General features: G+C 40.4%; 2 protein-coding genes across 3 annotated transcripts; both read left to right on the forward strand.

The window, feature by feature from the left end:
• The first annotated feature begins 1,058 nt into the window (after positions 1 to 1,058).
• Positions 1,059 to 6,537, forward strand: adprhl1 (ADP-ribosylhydrolase like 1). The gene is made up of 7 exons (XM_082535100.1): positions 1,059 to 1,562; positions 2,763 to 2,927; positions 4,173 to 4,298; positions 4,486 to 4,626; positions 4,723 to 4,850; positions 4,944 to 5,076; positions 5,161 to 6,537. Exons 1-7 carry the CDS (start codon positions 1,349 to 1,351, stop codon positions 5,328 to 5,330), a joined length of 1,077 nt encoding a protein of 358 aa, XP_082391226.1. The 5' UTR covers positions 1,059 to 1,348; the 3' UTR covers positions 5,331 to 6,537.
• Positions 6,538 to 11,822: 5,285 nt separating this feature from the next.
• Positions 11,823 to 21,915, forward strand: grtp1a (growth hormone regulated TBC protein 1a). 2 transcript variants are annotated; one of them, XM_082541003.1, is made up of 9 exons: positions 11,823 to 12,182; positions 12,286 to 12,413; positions 14,196 to 14,347; positions 14,429 to 14,587; positions 15,496 to 15,620; positions 16,229 to 16,325; positions 19,691 to 19,863; positions 21,172 to 21,357; positions 21,476 to 21,915. In XM_082541003.1, exons 2-9 carry the CDS (start codon positions 12,343 to 12,345, stop codon positions 21,566 to 21,568), a joined length of 1,056 nt encoding a protein of 351 aa, XP_082397129.1. In that variant the 5' UTR covers positions 11,823 to 12,182; positions 12,286 to 12,342; the 3' UTR covers positions 21,569 to 21,915. The 2 variants fall into 2 exon arrangements, with proteins under 2 accessions (XP_082397129.1, XP_082397128.1); XM_082541002.1 differs by having other exon boundaries at positions 11,823 to 12,413.
• Positions 21,916 to 22,118: the final 203 nt, after the last annotated feature.

Below are 22,118 nucleotides of genomic sequence, written 5' to 3' on the forward strand. Positions count from 1 at the left end.
TCACAACTATTTGTAGTTTTTGATTTTAGTTTAGTTTTAATTAACTACAGTTGCCTTGATCCAGTGACCTTTGTATATTTACCCCTCAGAGTTTTCAAACAGCTAGATGGTGATGGGCAAAATGCTTGAGAACTATGAACATTGAAGTTTTATTGAAAAAGAGAAAATGATGTCATTGGTAATGTGCTGGAGAGGAGTCGGAGTGCCCTCTGCTGGACAAACTATCCGATGACCCCACTGTGAAATGATCCCATGCCTCTTTGTTTTACTTTTTTTTTAAAAAGTTCTTTCAGCTCATATTGAACAACACATACCAATTTATAATAATAATAATAATAATAATAATAATACATTTGTGTTATATAAAAGTTGTTTATGTCCAGTTGCACTTAACACAAACCCAGCACAGTGATTTCAGAGATGTTTTAAAAAAAATCAGCAGGAAATGGGAGGGGAGAAAACATCCTCCTGCTGAGGACGAGTTGCCCATCATGTTTGAGTGTATGTAAAATGGCTACTTGTTAACAGTTGCCTCTTATCAACTTGCATTCCTGCTGTATATCATCATGATCATTGTTCTTCTGGTAATGCTTTGTCTAGTGTTACTCTGAGTATAATAATAAGGGCAGCTGATGAATGTAAATAAGGGTTGGGTGTGGCACATTTGTGTAATTTGCAGTTAACCAAGTAGGGATTAAAGAAACTGAGAACAGGTCTCTACCAGTGCACATAACTGAAGCATAGATCAGCTGCTGATGTCAGAGGAGGTGATGAATAAAGATGCTTAAAACACTGAAGGAGGGATTAAAGTGTTGAGCTCTTGAGCTTATATGGTATCAGGGGGTCACTGATGCTCCCCTCTTACTCCTCTCTCATGGGACAGGAGGATTCTCAACAAGGTCCAGCACCAGCTGACAAGCTTGCACTCGAGCCCACAGCACATTAGCATCCTCTCCAGTGTGTCCGGCCCCTGTTACCATTCCACACCAAGCCACCCAGCTTTTCGGCTTTGGTACCGGGATTGCCTTTTTAGGAGACACCTGATCACTCACCACCGCCCAGCTCAATGAAGCTGAGGCTGATAACACGATGCTTTCGTGTTTGCCCGCCCTTAAGAGTTTGTCTGCTAGAAACTAATGAGAAACTACAAGAGAGCTGCGAGGATGGGGAAGGCAGTAGAGCTCTGATGTGTCACGAACAAAGGAAAATGGGAGTTTTGACAAAAACCTCGAGAGCTGGAGAAGCTTTTTGAACTTCTTTAGGATGTTTTGGGGGAAGAAAGTTTGATCTGTTTCTTGTTTTTTGAGGTAGTAAAGTACACCTAAAAGGACCCAGATCAAAAAGCAGCATGGAGAAATTCAAGGCAGCCATGGTTTTAAGTGCTGCAGGAGATGCCTTGGGCTACAGAAAGGGCCGTTGGGAAAGGTGCACCTCGGGAAAGATAATCCAAGAGGAACTGGCCTCTCTGGGGGGACTGGCGGCCCTAAAACTGGATCCTGATAACTGGCCCCTAAGTGATGCTGCGCTGATGCACATGACCACAGCAGAAGCACTTGTAACAGGTACGTTTGGGATTAATGACAATTATGATTTATGATTGTGATTCTGATCAAGATAAAAACACATATTTTACACCCAACTTCACAGAAAACCAATAATGGTCCGTCTTTTTGTGTTCACGGACGCAACCCTGATTTGATGCAAAAATAGACACGTAGCATCTGGCCTGTTCAGACTGGCTCTAATCTCTCTGTGCTCAGAGGGACCAGAATAGCTGCTTCTATACGGGCAAAGGAAGCTGCTAATCACGTTTTGGCAAATCAAAACTGAATGACAAAACCTCACATACCCTGATCCATCTCTGCCACAGGGGGATCAAAGACAAAAATCTTAACGGGAACCTTACTATGCAGGCCCTCACCCAAATGCCCTCTTGAGCTCCCGCAATGTGGCTCGAAGTTTCCAGGACAGAAGAGTCCAAAATAGACTACTTTGGAAAAGCCTGTCCTCTGCTCCGCTGTCGGGAACAATAGCAGGCCTGACTCCTCTGTAATCTGCTGGTATCATGTGTGCCTGCAGATGTGGCTCAAAGCCAGTGACAGTGGTCCTGAGAAAGAATGGTGATGACATATTTTGAGATTAGCAAGCTCTATTTAGCAACAATCCAACATGCCTGCACATATGCACTTATGCACACATACGCACAGCAGCCAGATAACAGCACATGGAGTGTAATGTATGCTGCGCTTCTCAATGTTTGCCCTGTCACTGGACTTACAGGGACAAAGTAAAAGCAAATGTTACAGCAATTATTACTCATTAAAGTAATTACATTACACAGTCTTCTTTAAAGCAGTGAGTAAAAATTAAATCTGAAAGAAAATAGTTCATATTTTCCCAGCACCTTCTTTCCACACATGCATTGGAGTGGACAGACTTCTTTATGAGTGAAGGTCTGAGTCCTTCATCACAAGTTATGAATCACTGACTAAAAGGTGGTTCTTCTCTGTCCACACGGACACTCTCTAATCCACACACACACATGTACAGTCCACAGATTCTAGCACACTGTCTGCGGGCTCTGCTTGTGGCTCCCAGTTGACCTCATAGTGTGTGGAAGTGACTCCATGCACGCCGCTGCTAATCAGCAGTGTGGCAGGCTGAGGCTAAATTTAGCTCATCAAAGCACCACTCAGCTCATCTTCCACGCCAGGCATGAATGACTTTGACTCGGGGGTTTGTGTGTGTGTGTGTGTTTCCAGATTACTGGTGTCTGGAGGACCTGTACAGAGAGCTGGTGCGTCTCTACGTTGAAGCCGTGGTGTCTCTCCAGGGCCGAGTCCCTGATCCCGCCACAGTGGAGAACTGTGCTCATCTCAAACCTTACAACTTTCTGCTTGCCTGGCACACACCTTTCAATGAAAAAGGTCACTGGAGATTTTAAATATATATATATGTAAATTGTATTTTAGAGTTCATGATCACATACGGTTCACATGCAGTCATCATGGATTTGTAATAATTTTTTGTTCTAATGTTCCAGGTTGGAATGATTGTAAGTTTGAATTTATTTTCTGTAATTCACACAGGGTCAAAAGTATACATACAGGCTCACTTATGTCTTTAAACTTGACAAGGTCTATTAACTTCTTGCTAGTGATCATGGTTGACTGTAACAGGTAGTTTCTCTTTGTGAGAATAAAAAGGATTTATTTGACAGGACTCACTGGATTGACCAATACTCAAAACAATGGGGAACTCCAAGGAACTCAGTGAAGATATTAAAGGGGGGAACTGAAGATTTATACAAGCTGAAAAGGTCTCTTGGAGATATTTCTAAAACAAACTGCAGAATCCAGGATCATCAGTTCAAGCAACTGTATGTAAATACAAGGAACCACCAAGGCTCGAGCCTAGCAGATACAGAAAACTGCTGGAACACCAGCTTCGTCATCCACAGCGAAGCCAGTTTTACATCGCCTGTGATCGAAAGGGTGCAGACCAAGAAAGAAGTGCCTTCTCCAAAACCAACACCTTTAAGCTGGACTAAAATATGCAGCTGTCCACATAGACAAGCTAAATCTCTTCTGGAGAAAAATTTTATTTGACCACAATGACAAGGACAAATGTAAGAACACTGTACCAACTGTCAGGCATGGTGGTGGTAGCATCATGCTCTGGAGCTGTTCCTCCCAGGAATAATAGTACATTGCACAAAGTGGATGAACGAAGGAGAACTACCTCCAAATTCTTCAACTTCACCTAAAATCAACATCTTGCACAGTTAAATGAATTCTGCCAATAAGAGTGGTCAAATATTCAGACACAAATATGCCAGAAGTTTGTTGACGGCTGCCAAAAACTTGTTGAGATGCAACTCGCTAAGGGACACTTAACAAAATATTAGTGGGGGTGTATTTATATATATTTGACCCTGTGTAGATTGAATTTATTTTGGTTTTTGTCCAAACTTGTGCACCCAGTTTATTTTTTAAAGTTAGTAAACATGCTGTACAATCATTTGACCTTGGACAAAGAACAGTTCAAAGAAATTAAAAGCCTCAAAGTACCATGACATTCATACCCATGATGAGCTTATGTACGTAAACTTCTGACCACAGTGGTTGATACAGTACAGAAACGTGTATCTGGATACATGTCTCCATGTTCAGGGTCTGGGTTCGGTGCAGCTTCCAAGGCCATGTGTGTGGGCATGAGATACTGGCAACCAGAGAGATTAGATAGCTTGGTGGAGGTCAGCATTGAAGCTGGAAGAATGACTCACAACCACCCTACAGGTGACGATGTTAACAGCTTCTAATCCTAAGAAATCTGTCACAGGCAGATAATTAAGCTGCTGTTTGACTGCGTAGTATTTCTATTTTAGCAGCAAGAACACAAATTTATTATGGATGTAACTGGTGAGCCTGAGCTATCAGCAGACTGATCAGGCGAAGTGTCTTGTGATCTCATTTGTGGCTTCAGGCTTTCTAGGTTCCCTGACAACGGCACTATTTGCATCCTACGCCATCCAGGGAAAACCTCTTGTGACATGGGGTCGTGAGCTCTTGAAGGTCATCACACGAGCTGCGGAGTACTGCAGGAAAACCATACGGCACATGGCAGGTTAGGCCGGGCCTGTCTGTGGTATGAAAGAAAAAGCATTTAATATGTGCACAAATGTCTGTGAAAGTTGATGTGTGAATGTGTATTCTAATGCAGAGTATCAGGAAAACTGGTTCTACTTTGAGGCCAAGTGGCAGTTTTACCTTGAAGAGCGAGAGATTGATAAGGAGGGACACAACAAAGCTTTGTTCCCTGATCGCTATGATGCTGAGGAAACAGACAAAGTAAGGCTTTTCTTTCAGAATTTCATGCCAATAGATGATAGTTCCTAACAGGCATGTTGCATGCCCGTTAACTCTGTTTTTCTGTCAGTACAGATATACAAGCGTTGGAGTTCAGAGGGCCGCGCAGGCCGGAGAGGCCACGATGCCCCCATGATTGCCTATGACGCTCTTCTGGCCGCAGGAAGTGACTGGGCTGAGCTGTGCAAACGAGCCATGTTCCACGGAGGTGTGAGCTACAGCTCTGAGGTCCTTCACAGTGCTATGAAAGTGATATTTAGTGTAACTCATACTCTTTGTAACTTAATTATAGGTGAGAGTGAAGCCACGGGCCTGATTGCGGGATGTCTTTATGGCCTCCTGCACGGCCTGAGCCAGGTTCCCCCAGGTCTGCACCAGGATGTGGACAAAAGAGAACGCCTGGAGGAGCTGGGAGAGGCGCTGTTCAAGGCATCATCTGCAGAGAAATGCATAGACAAGTAATCCTGATATTCACTGGCCTGAACTCTGCTGGCTAGCAGCGACTCTGCACATCACTCTAGTAGTTTTAAGTTGTAGCCTGCTTCCTCCTTACTACTTTTGTCGTGCTATCCTTGGTTTTCCTTGGATCAGTATGTACAGATCTAGTTGCAGATCTGTCATGAATAACCTTTTATTATGGGTCACACTATCCAGCGTACAAAGCTGAGAGGAATGCTTTGTGTGGGATTGTCTGTTATCTGTCAGTCTTGATGGTAATGCAACACCTTAAGTGCCATGGAAAAGTATTTGACGCTTCCCCTGTGTGAAAAAGTATTTGGGCCCCTTGTTGAATCATAATTAACCACAGGCATGATTACTGGCAGACCTGTTAAAAAATGACTTAAATAGAACCTGTCCGAGAAAGTGAAGTAGGCTAAAAGATCTCAGAAAGCAACACTAAAGAAACAGCTGAGAGACTTCTATCAGTCTGGAAAGGGTTACAAAGCTTAAAGCTTTAGGATCCCAACGAAACAAGCTTTGAGCCATTATCCGCAAATGGAAAAAACTTGGAACAGTGGCGAACCTTCCCAGAACCTACCAAAATTACTCCAAGAGCGCATCAACGAGTCATCCAGGAGGTCACAAGGGAGCAAATATTCTTTTCACAGCACTCTAGTACCTCACATACTAACGACTAATGACATGCCTCAATTATACTGAAATGACAGAGCAGTGGGGGAAAAAAGGTTATTTTATAACCTGCTTTAACATGAACTATGTACTTTTTAGTCCAGATTAAATGTATTTTTAGCGCATGTGAGATGTGGTTGGGATGATTTTAACGTTTTTAAGTCATAGAATATTAATTTTGTGTTCTAATACCGTGATTATTATTGATGCTCTTGTCAGCAGCACATTGTCAAAGCACCTCTACACAGTTAATATTAAAATGACGTGACAATTAAAGTGTAGTTATATCACACGTAAAGTGCCCAGCTCTCTTTGTCGCCTTAATTTGATGCACAGCTTCATAATTCTATCAGACTTCCTTCTTGTTACACAAATCGCCCTCACAGTTTCCTGAACTAATTATCTAATTCATGCTGCTTTGCTACCAGTCTGGACATTTTGCTACGGGGTTAAAATGACTGCTGGAACTCCCATTTACAGCAAAAGTATTGTTTTTTTGTTGTTGGTTTCTTTTGCTTGCTGGTGAAATAAAACATGAAATCAAAGACATGCAGTTCTAAAGCACTTATTCTGGCGATTACTCCCTTAAAGCTAACTCTAATGTCCCCCCTTCTCTGCTGTAACGACTGCGCTTAAACAATAGTGGTGGTTTTACATGTCCTCTATTCTCTGTAGACAAAACTCTCAGAAAACTGCTAACATCCCGGATGCCAGTATGTTGAAGAAGTTGATTAGAGATCCAAAATGCCGTCCGGTGCTCCGTGGGATTCTCGAGAGTCTCCTGCAATACCTGACACAGGATCTGCCCAAGTGGATCACCAGAAATAGAAACTCGGAAAAGCCAGATGTAGATAATATATCACAAAGAAACGCAAGAAACAAACATCGTTCTGAACCAAGAAATGAGTCTTCAGTGAAAATGGCTCAAATTCAGAGAAACTGTGAAATTGTTCACCTGCCTGAACCGGAAAAAATAACCAGAGGGAAAACTGCTGAGACAAGTTCAAACCTCTCGGAAAAGCGCTGGGTGGAGACGCAAAGAAACAAAGGAAATCATACAGCAGGAGACTTAATACCCCGACGCCTTACCACATTCCAGCTGCTCCAGTCCAAATTCATAAGATCCACACCCAAACCTCCCATCACCCATCAGAGGGAGGTGGGAACTCTTCCCTGCAGTAGAGGATTGCTGGGTAACATGAACCGAGACAGCGAGGATGGCATGCAGAAGAGGGAACGAGCCAAAAGACAACGGAAGAAAGAAGGCGGCGTGAAGGATATGGTGGCCAAGTTTGCCATGGCTGAGCAAAAAGAGCAGAAAGTGCTGAATAAACAGCCGGTCAAACCAAGACTCATTGGAAGAGGGATCCTCTTATCTTCCATTATGGAGAAGTTCGAGACCATGGCCACTGTGTGTCAGGGAAGTGATTTAAAGATTTCTCATGAAAGGAGTTCTCAAGGAGTCAAAGTGGCAGTTAATGTAAAAGACAAGGTAGCTTCTCTTGAAAGAGAACAGGAGGGCGTCCAAAGTGTCCACAAACCAAACACAGAGAATCAAATTCTTCTCGGGCCGGAGCCGAAAGAAGATGAAATTAGAAATGTGCAGGATGACAGGAAAGATCGGGCACACTCACACTCGGGTGACAGAAAAGATTTGACGGCAGAGCAAATGGGAGAGAAGAGCTTAGATGATGAGGTTTGCTGCTCATTAAAACATGTGAAGGCTCAAGCTTATGATTTCAGCGTCCAACGGGAAGAATGTGATGATGAAGAACATTGTAGCAACAACAGACTAAAATATGCACATGTAGAGCTGCTCTGTTCAGCTTCTGTGACAGAGTGGTCGTTCCCAGAACCTTACAGGCTCTTGCCTCAGGTAGAGTTTCCACTCAAGTGGCATGTGGTGACAATCAGGACCTGCTCTCCTGTGTGGTCCATGTGTGTAGATTCCTCTTTCGAGCAGTTAGAGCAGGAAATCAGTCCAAATAGTTCAGAATGCCCAAAACAGGACAAGACAGCGAGGATAACAACAGCTAGTCCTGGTGGAGATGTGCAACAGTCTCTCAGTGAATCAGCTGCAGGTGAATCCTCCATTGCTATAACCAAAGGCAATGCAAAACCCAGTATGAAGGAATTTTCTACACACGCACACATCGACACCAATCACAACATAGAAGCAAATCCCCGAAGACCTATGGCAGTTCAAAGCAGGTTGCCCAGGTATGTCATCCCACGTGTTTACAGTTTTGGTTATCAACAAGGTCCCGATCAGAATAATCCCTCCTCTCAATTAGCTCTGCCCCCACAAATCATAAATCCTATCGATCCACTTCCACCAACGCAATCTGATACGTCTTTGGCTGCTCTTAGCACTGCACTAAAGACGCTGGAGAACTTTCAAGACACTAACCCAAGCCTGCGTAATGGCATCAGCCTCCCTACACACAGAAGAGGAACAGCAGCAGAGGGTGAATCACAAGAAAGAGACGGGGAGGTCGAAGAGGAAACAAAAGCAGCAAAACCAGTGGACAGTAAAGGCACAAGTACGATGCAGAGCGTTCGACTTTTAGAAGATGCTGCCAGTAAGGAAACGTTTGAAGACAGTCAGGTCTCTGCTGTAACTTTACCTCAACACAAGAGAGAGGATGCAAAGCAGAGACCGAAGTACACGACAATCAACTACGGGGATCCATCAGTCAAGCAAACATATAAACCCAAAGTTATACGATTTACTGACACCTTCACGTTCTAGACTGATAAATTCATGTTTTCAGTTTGCCCTGACAATACTGACTTACAAATGAACCAACAGGTAACTAGTATTATTCAATTAATATTATAAACAGCAAATTAGCTGCAATCCACAGGCTCATACAAACTAGGAAAAAGTCAAAGTCTAGTGCCGTTGGGTATCTTCTGTCATATTTATGGTATATTACAACATACAATATCCCTCCCAAGAATACTAACATTTTTACTGATAGACCAAATGTGTGTCATGGTTGAGTTGTTGCCATTTAAATCTGTGCGCAGACAAACAACACTGATGTTACACTCATTTGTCTTTAAACTGCTTTTCTTTCTGAAGCTGTGGTCTGACTGAATTTACTGTAAATGTGCTCAATGAAATGTTCAGGAACTGTACAGTACACACTGCTGTTTAAGTTTAACTGTATTCTGTCTACATATTTTACATGCAATACCCCTTTAATGCAATATCCCTTCTATTTGTCCATGAATAAAATGAAACAACACAGTATTATATGTTAGTGAATCTAGGTTGTTCATTTCTTTTTTTCTAAATAAATGCAAAACAGGACAGGAGCAGAACTCTAAAAATCTAAATTTTCCATTTTCATATGTGTGTCATTCAGGTCACCGACAGCAAAATACAGCTGACTGGGTTAATGAAGTTCTTAGAACCTTAATAGTGCATCTTAATAATATTCATTCATTTGTATAGATTGTTGAGTATAACTGAGACAGAGGGAGGCAAAAGTGCTGTCCAAATCTGTTAGCCAGGTAGGTGACATGTTTGTAAAGTTTTGTATTTATATTATTTTAGAAAAATGGGCAAAGTGTTCTTTAACCTCCTAAGACCCAAACTCTTTTATGGCATGCATTTTTAATTTCTCATTGCTATTTGGGCTGATTGGGACCTAAAGAATGTAAAAACAAAGAATTACCAGAATTTGTTTTTGAGAAAAATGAGATCCACATATGAGGAGATTCGTTTCAGATGTTGATAGAACAGTGGCATAATGTCCTCCTAAGTGCATATCAGGCCCTTGTAGAGAGTATTTTGGTCTAGACGTCCCAAAATGTGATGTCCACATATGTGCCAGGTCCTAGGAGGTTAAATACAATTTCAAAATGATTAAAAACTGAAATGTTAAAAATGTCAAAAAGTACTTTCTTTCGTGCATTTTAGCTAAGCAGTAAAAATCATGTGCTCCATCACTGAAGGACATGTGCAAACTCAAATTGTTCTTTATTGTTATTTTTAAGCTGTGTGGTTGTCAAAGGCCCTTTGACATAGACTAACATGGTTTACCTATTTAACTTACCAAGGGCACAAACACATGCCCTCATATGAACGTTTCAGGGTCATCAGAGTCTGTTCTGAAAATGTGGTGGTTTAATCTTGTTCAGTTCATTCTTCCTGTTCCCATGTGAAGACGCTGTTACAAGAACTGAACTGCTGCAAATGCACACTCTATATGGCTAACCATAGAGTAGCCTGTATTTTTATTTAGGTCTACCTTTAAAAAGTATTTGCTTTTGGTTGTTCAGACAAGAAAGAAAAAAGTGTGGTAACTTTGAAGCACTAAGAGTAAGTAGTATATACAGAGATGTGAACAGTCAAACAGGGCCTGGTAGGTCCGGATAGCTTTTTTCACCTTAATAAATGAAATCATCATTTAAAAGCTACATTTTATATTTACTCGGGTTATCTTTTTCTGATATTACAAATGTGCTTGATTGGAAACATTTAAATTTGACAAATACACAAATAATAAAATAATAATAAAAATAATGGGGGCAAATACTTTATCACAGCACTAGACAGGTTGTTGTAGAAAAGATAGAGGCTAACCTGTTCCATTTCCTGTACACCTCAAGGCTTACCCTCAGAGTTACTGGTGATAAAGAGCGTAGCTTCATTGTTACTGTGTTGAGAATAGTTAAAACTACAAATTTGGTGTGTCTTTAATGTAGATCCATTAAATGTCTAATATTAAGACTCAGTCATGCAACACAAACACATACTGATACTTCTGGCTGCTGTTTTGGTTAGGAATTTCTGTCATCATCAGCCTGGGTCAAATTATTATGACTGCTGCTTGTTTGTCGTTGCGTTTGCTGTCCACAGATTCAAAAATAGTCATGACTCAGCGCCTGTTCCTATGACATGACATATTAAAAATAGGTCCAGGTAGAAGAGCTGCATTAAACAGTCACAACAATATTATTGTTGTTTTGAAAGGCCTTCCTGGAAATCAGTTTTTTTTTATCAAGGTTACCACAGCCATAAGAAGGAAGAGTGGTTTGATGACATCACAGAGACATAATATGACACTAGCTTGATGTTTATGCTGTTTTTATTTTTCAAGAGATTTCAAACTAGCCTTAAAAAGAGTGAATGTTATTTTAACCACTCATGGTACTTTTTGAACATGAATCTATGCTGAAGGAAGGACGACAAAAACTCAGGTAAACCGATTAATTTGATATACTTTGACACGCATTTACTTTGAGCTTGGCCTTTAATGTTTATTTATAGTTATTTTTGTAGTCCCGAGTCACCAAAACAGCATATATTAATTTAATTTCAGGCATATTTTGTACGACAGAGCGGCCCAACACGTGGCTACGTTCACCTGTGTGACGTGGCCTTGCAGGGAGAGCTGCTTACAATTTATGATGCTTTTACTTGCAGTAGGACACATTGGTACTTTTAAGACACCCTCGTTCCAGTGCACGAGTTCAAACAGTGTTTGGCTTATTATTATTATTTTTTATAAGTAAGTTTTAATTTGCTTATAAGTTTTTTATAAGCAAAAATATAGTGCGTATAGTGGAAAAATAGTAGCATTTTTAACTTTCCAGAAGAAAGGGTGTTTTACTTTTAAAGCAGTTATTATTGTGCGTTTCTATACCTGATGAGCAAAGCCTAACCTGATTTATTTCAAACCTTAGAACAATGCTTACATCTTCTCCTTTTCTTTTTCTACTTCTCTACAGCTCTGCATCGTATTCCCCCAAAGCCTCCTGAATGCAACATAGCTGATAGTTTGTCCCGTGAGAGCTTTGAAACGGGATGTTACGGAATCCCTCGAAAGCAGCATTACGGATTGATTGAAGCGCGTGTCCCGGGACATACGTCACATGTACGAGATCCTCCATGACAACGGGAGTGGAAGTTACCGAGCACCCGAGTGGCTTTTAGAGCGGGGATAGAAAAAAGGGAAACCGCAGTGTTTGCTTGTTAGCTGCACTCTATCGCGCCTGGGACCCGCAGAAACAGGTGCATGTAGATGGCGATAAAACTCGAGAAAAACTCTACTTTTTCACCAAACACGGTCTGACGGATGGGACGACACTAAACAACTTGTTAGTTCGCGCGAAAGACAAGAATGAGTCTCTCCCCAATTCCGGGGAAAAGCAGCTGTGTCTCAGCAGGTTTCCCACCGCTCGCACACATGGGGGAAAAAAGTCAGGCTTGGGGCTAACTTACCCTAACTTTGATTTTCTTGTTAACTGTGAGCTTTTTTTTCCTTTGGAGCAAACAACACGGCGGATACATACAAGGGATATCACCGGAGCAGGACTAGAGGCGGTAATGGAGAAGAGCAAACCGAGCAACGGGAGCCGCTCCCCCGCCGACCGTGGAGCTAAAGACAGGGTGGACAGGTAACGTTGAAAAATGGTTAATAATCACAGAAAGCTTAAAACAAACAAATAAATAAATACGACTTGTTATTATTTTTCTGCTCTCAAAGTTAGTTAAGTTTCGTAAATCACGAAGCAGATATCACTTTGTTTATTTGAGCTGTTAGGTACTTCTGACGGTTACTGTAATAGTAGCTTAAACCTGACTAAAGCTAACATATATAAACAGGAGTCAGGTTATTAGTCAGTGTTAGCATCACAAAGATTTTGTTTTCAGGCCGCCAAAACTGATGTTGACTGTATTTAGTATTTTTATTTAGTATTTTTCCCCACCATGTTCACATATATCAAAAAGTGTCTACTGTGAGTACTGAAGTATTACAGAGTATTGTACGTGTGTAAAAAGCTTAGGATTAAATTACAATTACTTGAAGTTTACTCCACTGAATAACTGCCACGTTACTGAATTCACCCAAACTAATGCAGACCCATAATAAATCCCACCTTCATGAGAATTATAATGTTAATGCTTTGTTAACACTCTTCTACAGGGCTTTGTTAACTTTGACTTCATTGTAGTGGTCATTTGGAGGGTGTACTTTTGGATTTTACTTCGTCCTGTAAACATTATTACTCAAAAGCTACATATCGTACTGATTAATGGCTCCACGTTTTTATATTTGGATTCTACAAGAGTAGTTCTGAATAATTTACCGTAAAAAATAACCCTTACTTATCTTTTGCGCTGCCCTGGTGTCTGATTGGCTGCTCCTTACAAACAGATGGTTTGAATAGCGGTTGAGTGGGGTTTCTTTGCTCATAACCAGAGCAAGGTGCCTGTCATCATAAAGACCCAAGAGTAGAAAAAAATGTCTGAAACTGAGGCTCTGAGCTTTCACAGACTCACTCCATGTTTACTATAAGCATGCACCACTGTAAGCATATATGTTTATGACAAAATAAGAAGCTGTATAAAGAGTTTACTCTCTAATGGAGAGTAAATTTAGAGCCATCACACTGATAATGAATCAACACCTTTTTACAAAATGTTGCTAACTCCCTATGAGAGGGATTTTTGTCAGCTGTGGTTTACAGTGAATAAGCTTCGTTTCGATGTACAGGTGGTGGTACTGATTGGAAACGCTCTTGAATTTACTAACGTTTAAATATATATATATATATATATATACTCCATACTGCACATACAGTTGTTTACTGTATGTGAAGTGGAACTGTGAACACAAACCAGCACGACAAATCAGATGACACATTGGTAACATCAACACTGATACATCCAATGTCTGTGCTTACTGTTGCTTTGGCAATAAGGACACTCTCAGAGGAGAAACTTAACCTTTGCATGAAGATAATTTTAAAGTTTGTGTGTTTATTTTTCACTGTAAAGTAGTTTCTGCAAATCCAGACTCTTGTGTGACGGTGGAGTAGGAGCATTTCTTCTTCAAGGGACGACTTTGCTCTTGGGTTAATCAGATTATTGTGTTACCTAATTCGTAAGGTTGAGCCACCTACAGCCACAACTTCTTCACGTACTGTAGGACCAGATTACAGATGGAGCTATTGGTATTTATAAAACACAACATTAATAAAACAAAGCAATTTTTTGATATCTACTCAGCTTGTCTTGGCTCACGCTCAAAGAATCACAACACAAAGGTACACTTCCTGTTTAAATAAATGTTTTCCAGTTTGTTTGTTTTTTAAGCTTTGATGATGACGAGCCTGAAAACTATTTCGATAACTTGCTTCTTTGAAGTAGTTTGTAACTTTGTCCACTTTTCTCAGAGTGGATCCGTATGGCTTCAAGCGGTCAGAGGACTTTGATTATGAGTCATATGAGGAGCTCATGTCTGAGTATCTAGTTGTGCTCACCCGACGAGCCATCAAGTGGTCCAAACTACTGAAGGGCAAAAGCAAGGTGCAGAAGAATATGAAATGTGAGTATGAAAACAAAACACACTCACACAGTTCATAGTCCATAAATGTGAACTCAACATAAATACTCCCCTCTGTTCCAGTAAAGCGTTACGTACGCAAAGGAATTCCCAATGAGCACCGGGCTCTGATCTGGATGGCAGCCAGTGGGGCTCAAGATCAATTGGAGAGGAACCCAGGGCACTACCAGTCCCTGCTGGGAGCTGAGCACGACCCCAAACTTGTGGAGACCATCAAGACAGGTCAGCCTGTTCAGTTTCTCACTCAGAATATTTCACGTCTTCAGCAATAAGCTAAGGGTACAGCTTATTGCTGAAGATGTGAAATATTCTCCACCATTTAAATTATGATTGGCCAAAATTAATATTAGATTAACTTTTTGACACACAAACTTTAAGTATTTGCAATTAAAAGCTCTGTAAAATTTTGCTTTGTTGTGTCTTTGTCTTCATTTTAATATCTTTATTTATTTGTGAAATAAAAAATGAAATAAACCTCTACAGGCTTTGCGCACCTGGATTTCAGTGTTTTGGTTCTTTATTCCTTCAGGTTCTCCTAAACTCACAAAGCAACTCCTTAACCCTCTATTTCACTAGTACCTACTCAGCTCGACTCTATTCTGTTTCAGTGGTTTTTCATTACAATTGAGTACCACCACCTCAAAGTGCCTGGGGTTGTTATAGCAACGCGTGTGAAAGTCACTCAAATAATTTGCATGCAACACAGACGCAACATAATGGACCACATTGAGCGACTGTGGCTCTGGTGGTAGAGTGAATCGTCTACCAGTCGGTGAATCAATCCCCGACTTTGAGTTCTCAGTTGAGAGGCGCTATAAGAGTGCCGGTCCATTTACTATAATAATACCACCTCTGTGTTTCACCTTAGGGGTGTTTGTAGCCAAGTGGTGAGCAGTGCCTGGAAGAAATGCTTGGATTTCTGGTCATCAGAATGGAAACATTTTTCCATGTTTTCCGAGCCCGTTTCAGAATAAAAGACACAAAGTCCAAATATTCAAGTTAATGTTTAGACTGACACGGTCTCACATTTAAAAGCAGGGTTTCAGTTTCCTGCTCCTTATCTGTTACAGCGTGTATACAAACACTCCACACACAGTGTGATCGGTGTCCTTGTGGTCTCTCGTTTTCAGACTTGAACAGAACATTCCCGGAAAACATCCACTTCCACAAGACGTCAAACCCATGTATGCAGAAAGCTCTGTACAATGTGCTGCTGGCCTATGGACACCACAATCCAGCTGTGGGCTACTGTCAGGTACGGCTCAGCGCCACAGATTCTACCCTGATGTGGATTTTGAATAATATTTAAGGAATGATAATGTAATGAGGTAAAGCAAAAAATCTAGTATTATTATTCTGTGATATTAGTTTGGATTTCAGCAAAGCCACCTTGCGTTGGTCCATCATTTAAGAGTTGTGCTGCGGGGTTAAAATGTACAGTAATGTAAACTGTAAATAAAAACAGCAGTTTTTATCCTTAATGAAGTTACTTTATCATCAACACTTACCAATAATTTGCCTCTGTGTCCAGAAAGAGGCTTTATGTGTCTATGCCAACTGACTGTGGTTATTATTAGCATATGAAAGCCAAATTCCATTCACCAGATCATATGCAACTTGGTTTGCAATTTAAACAAGGGTGTGTTGATGTTACATTTGTTGCCAGGCATAAATAGAATCCATTTATCTTTAATTATACTCAGTGGTTGTTGTTTTTTTTTTTTCTTAATTCCCATTCAGTCAGTGTACACTTACTGCTCTGTGCCCTAGATGCTTTATTAAAGAGCTCTTCTGTCTGATACAGTGTGCTCAGGCAGGATTACAGGACTCATGTGAAACCTAACTGTGTGTCTTTGGCTTCAGGGGATGAACTTCATCGCTGGGTATCTACTCATCGTCACAAAAGATGAAGAGAAATCCTTCTGGCTGATGGAGGCACTGCTCGGCAGAATTTTACCAGGTGAGTGTTTCTGTGCATTCACTTACTGCCACTCTGAGCCCTGTGCTATGAAGCACGTTCAATATAACCAGTGTGTCTCAATTTAGTATCTAGTACTACATGTGTGCCCTTTAAGAGCTTTAGTCAGTAAGACTGTAAAATATGTGCTGTAAAAACGTTTTGCCCATTTTAAGCCTGTAAAGAAAGCTGAAGCAATAAAATTGCACCTGTGAAACTATATTTACTGATGCTCATCAGGGAAACAGTATAAGTTAGTAAGTAAGTAAGTAAAATTTTATTTATATAGCACATTTCTAGATAGAGATCACAAAGTGCTTTACAAGATATAACAGATTAAAAAGACAAAATACAAACAAAGTTAGCAAAAGGCAGTTTTAAAAAGATGTGTTTTTAGCTGTTTTTTAAAAGTAATCAATGAATCAGCGGATCGTAAGTCCTGAGGAAGGGAATTCCACAGTCTGGCGGCCACAGTAGCAAAAGCTCTATCACCCCTAGTTTTCAGTCTCGTATACTGAATGACAAGTAGGCCCTGACTACTCGACCTCAGAGACCTACTAGGGGCATAGGGCTGTAAAAGTTCAATAATATATGGTGGTGCTTGTTGTTGAAGAGCCTTGAAAGTTAAAACCAAAATCTTAAACTGGACTCTAAATTCAACAGGAAGCCAATGTAACTGCATGAGCAACGGTGTTATATGTGAAAATTTAGAAGCTTTCGTCAAAAGTCTTGCTGCAGCATTCTGAACGATCTGCAGACGCTCCAAAGAACCTTTATTTAAACAAGTAAACAGGGAATTGCAATAGTCCAGTCGTGAAGAGATAAAAGCATGAATAACAATCTCCAGTTCGGTATAGGATATAATAGAGCTCAATTTAGAAATATTTCTTAAATGATAAAAGCAAGACCGAACAAGAGATTTAACATGACTATCTAACGTAAGAGCAGGATCGAGGATAATCCCTAAGTTCCTGACAGATGGTTTTACAAACGTTGAAAGAGGACCAAGAGCATTTATTATACTGGGTATATGTCTATCTGGGGCACATAAGAGGACTTCGGTTTTACTTTCATTTAGTTGGAGGAAGTTTTCAGCCATCCAGCCTTTAATGGTTTCCAAGCACACATTTAAAAGCCGCAGCTTAGAAGCCTCTTCCGGTTTAAAAGATATATAGAGTTGGATATCGTCTGCATAACAATGGTAACAAATATCCTCAAAAGGGCTCAAAATGTGCTGAAGAGGGAGTAAATAAACTAAAAACAGTAATGGCCCTAGCACAGAGCCTTGTGGCACACCAAAAGACAGGGAGCCAGAAGATGATCTATACTTAGAAACTGCCACAGAAGAATATCGTTCAGAGAGATACGAGGAGAACCATTTCAATGCAGTCCCAGAGACACCAACCCAGTGTTTCAGCCTGTCAAGTAAAATATAGTGGTCAACAGTATCAAAGGCCGACGTAAGATCCAACATTAAGAGAACAGAACATTTACCTGCATCGCTTTGTAACAAAATGTCATTAGAAACTCTAAGAAGGGCTGTTTCAGTGGAATGAACTTTACGAAAGCCAGATTGAAATTTGTCGAAAATACTATATTTATCTAAAACTGCTGTAAGCTGCTTAGCCACGATCTTCTCTAGAATCTTAGCAATTAACGGAATTTTTGAGATCGGTCTATAATTGCTAGTGAGAGATGGGTCCAGCATAGGCTTTTTTAACAAGGGATGTATAACAGCAGTTTTAAAATAGGCAGGGACTATGCCCGAGGCCAAGGAGGTATTAATTATAGTAAGAATACAGGGACCAGTAGAGTAAAAGACATTTTTAAATAATGATGCAGGTAAAAAATCAAGAGAGCAAGAGGATAATTTTGTTGCACTAACTATTTTTCCCAGCTCTGGTAGTGAAACAGGTGAAAAACCTTCTAAAACAACAGGCCGAGCTGGCGTGGGAACAGACAGCGCAGACGCTGAAAAAGACAGGTTTTTCCTTATGTTGCTAATTTTTTCTAAAAAGAAAGCAAGAAAAGTTTCACAATCTTCAACAGAAGAAATAATAGCAGCAGGTGGAGCAGGAGTAATAATATTAGTAATAGTATCAAATAAAACTTTAGGATTACCTCTGCTCCTTGCAACCAACTGAGAAAAGTAAGCAGCCCTCGCAACTCTAATAGCATTGTTAAAGAAGGCTAAAAGATCCTTTAAATGAAGGAGATGAACATTTAAGTGAGTTTTCCTCCATAACCGCTCAGTTTTACGACAATTACGTTTTATAAGACGAATGTTGTCATTTAACCAGGGTACAGACTTGGAAACAGGCACAGGTCTCATTTTAATCGGACAGATTTCATCTAAGATCGAAAGACAATGATAATTGAATAGATCTATAGAAAAATCAACATCGTTTTGTGGGGATAATGTTAAATTAAAAACATCAGAGAACTTCTGTGCTGTGGAGGAGTCTAAAGTGCGGGAAATAACTGTCCGATGAACAGGAGACATAGGCTCATAAAAAGACATATTAAAAAAGACACAATAATGGTCAGAAATAAAAATGTCCTTAGAACAGATATAATCAATATTCAGACCCAAAGAAAAAACAAGGTCCAGTGTATGGCCTTTGTTATGTGTGGGGCCAGATACATGATAAAATGAAAAGAGTCCATGATACTGGTAAAACTCCTAGCAAAGAGGTCGGACTCATCATCAATATGTATATTAAAATCTCCCACAAGAAGCAATTTGGACAACCTCATAGTAGAGGACAGAAAATCACTAAACTCGGCTAAAAACGAGTTGTTTGGGCCAGGAGGGCGATAGACCAACGCACAGTAAAAAGGATCCTTCTTTCCAATTTTGATGAGCTGCAGTTCAAAAGACAGAAAGTGTCCAACTTTCACTGAACGGCAGTTAAAACGGCTCCGCGAGGCCTCCTCCACGACCAGATCCTCGAGGCTGGCTAATGACAGAGAAGCCATTTGGGCACATTTCAATAGTAGACGAATAATCCGACCCCCGTTACCTTGGCAATATAACGTAGTATAAAGTGAACCAGCTTCAAATTACAGAAACCCCAGGGTTAACCCGGAAGTTATGCGGATAAGTTGAAATCCTGCTTTGTAGTACAGACCCGATCTTGTGACAGGTGTGTATGCGTCCAGGCCCTTTGGGTACCAGTGCTGTAGGCTAAGAATAATCCTATCACGTGGCCTCTGTGTGTGGCTTCAGAGCTGCACTCTTTTCATTTGGATCTTGTAGTCAAACAAGAAATGTTTATTAAATTTACATTTAAGCTCTTCATTCAGGTGTTGTATTGCATATATTGCTTTGTTCTTATCAACGATGTGTGTCTGCGTTGTGGTTACAGACTACTACAGTCCAGCCATGCTGGGTCTGAAGACAGATCAGGAGGTGTTAGGGGAGCTGGTGAAGGTAAAAATCCCGCCAGTATGGCAGATCATGGTGGACCATAACGTCATGTGGACCCTGGTGGTCTCCCGGTGGTTCATCTGTCTCTACATAGACATCTTGCCTGTAGAGGTGAGTGTGTCTGTGATCAGCGTTTCATACTCATGATCCAACTCCTATCAGTACTGCCACAAAACTTGTTTTTTTTTTTTTATTGACATGTAGTTGTAATATCTGAAAAATAGTCAGATTATTTACTAAATACTCGTGCTTCATCACAGCCCTTTTTTTTTTTTTTTTTTTTTTTTTAGTGGGTTTCGATAAAAATGACAACTTTTGTTTTATTCCTTGTGTTTAATTAATCCAGTGCAGCTAACCCACTTTATACAGCAGTCTTTATTGTTTCTGTCTCCCTCTGTTGACCTTCAGGAGGGTGTGAGCTGCTATGTTTGTTCCCCAGATACAACTGCTGTAGGAGGGTGTAACACTTGCAGAGAAAGTGGAAAATAACAAGTTGGATGTGAAAAATGAAAGGAAAAGAAAATTCTCCCCACTATTTTGCACCTCTCTACATTAAAAAAAGACACTAGAAATACAGAAAATAGTCAAATTTGTATTTGCATTTTTAGCAGCAGTGCTGAGGAAACTACAAAATTATTACAAGTAACTGCTTGTTTTTGTAAATGCATAAATATGTAAAAGCACCACAATTTATGGCAAAGTTACTGTGAGCTTTGTCCAGGTGGGTCAAATCTGCATGCACCAACTTCTCTGAACAAACAGCAGTGGTGAGATGGCCGCTGTGTGAGCACTGCCGCTGTACACGTGCTCTATGCACATGTGTGTGGAGGTGACCTCACATTACATTACACAGCAGGGAAGAAATGGTAAAGGTAAAATAGTTTATAAAATAAATGACTTTTTTAAGCCAATGCTGTTTGTAGTTTCTGTAGTTAATTATACACAAATGGCAAAAGAAGTAATTAAACGGCTTTTGAACCACTATGCAAGTCTGAATGTAGCTGAACTGCCAGCAGAGTCAAACACCTCCTTTTCTCTAGTGTCAGAAATGATACCTGAACAGGAAGAGTTTGGGGGTGATGTGAAGTTTTCCTTCATCCACTGTTACAAACATCTACCATGAAAAATGCTTAAAAATAAAAGTTAAGAGCTTAAAAACACTGGAAATTTTTTTAAGGTAAATTGAAAAGGAGGTGAAAATTGTACTTGCCTTCATTACATCTACTAAAGTTAATAAAGACAGCTGATTCTAATTGAGCAGGAGGCCTGTTTGACCCTGCAAACTACTGCAAAAATGCTGTTAACCTGCATTAATACTTCCCAAGCTCTGTTCAGTAGAACCTTTTACATATGGTTTACTCTTCATGTTGTGCACTACTTTGTTGTTGGGATTCAGTGCTTTGCTGCTGCTTTTCCCAGACTGTTCTGCGGATCTGGGATTGTTTGTTCTACGAGGGCTCGAAAATCCTGTTCCGCGTAGCTCTGACTCTGATCCATCACAACCAGGATCTGATTCAGCAGTCCCAGTCACTGCCAGATGTCTGCCAGAGCTTCAAGCAGATCACACACGGACCATTTGTAGAGGAGTGCCACACATTCATGCAGGTAAAGACCCCTACAACTCTTAAAAATCATCATGAGTCATTTTACGGGATGAAAGATTAGAGATATTACTTTTCCTTTTTAGTAATCCTTTAATCCCCGTTTCTCTTGCCTTTCCTAGAAAATCTTCACTGAACCAGGAAGTCTCTCCATGGCAACCTTGACTAAGCTCCGGGCGACCTGTCGCTCTCGTATCACTGCTGAAGAATCCTGACCTCTCCCTGTTACTTAAATTCAGCACTCATTCCAGCAGATGTTTGCACTTTTTTTATTTTTTATTTAAACTGAGTCACTGTGACTGCTGTACATACTGTGTGTGAAACAAACACGCAGCAGTGTAAATATGTGATTAATATTCTTAGGTCTGTGCTGTATGAAATGGTTGTGTAGTTTGGTAAACATTTCCTTTTGTTTAAACATGAAATTCTGCACTTTAGTCTAGAAAATGAGTCACGGTGAAGAAAATGCTTAGCAGTAAATGTTCAGGTGTGATGAGTTGTACACTATACATAGCTGGAAGAACCTGTCTACTGTATTTCACATTAAAATCCATCAAGAGTATATACAGTGATTGTTCAATTAAATAGAAAGTTGACATTCAATACTGGTACAATGTTGTAATATAGTATGAATAAGTGATTAATCTAAGGTGTTGCAGTACAGTAAGTTAAAGGGGTGGATTTCCCCCCCCCCTCCCCCACAATTGTGTTCAGGGGTCTCTTTAACAGTTAAACAGTTTAAGTTCTAGTTTGACTGATTAGAGT

This window comes from Aulonocara stuartgranti, assembly GCF_965226115.1.
Source record: "Aulonocara stuartgranti genome assembly, chromosome: 1".
Taxonomy (NCBI): Eukaryota; Metazoa; Chordata; class Actinopteri; order Cichliformes; family Cichlidae; genus Aulonocara; species Aulonocara stuartgranti.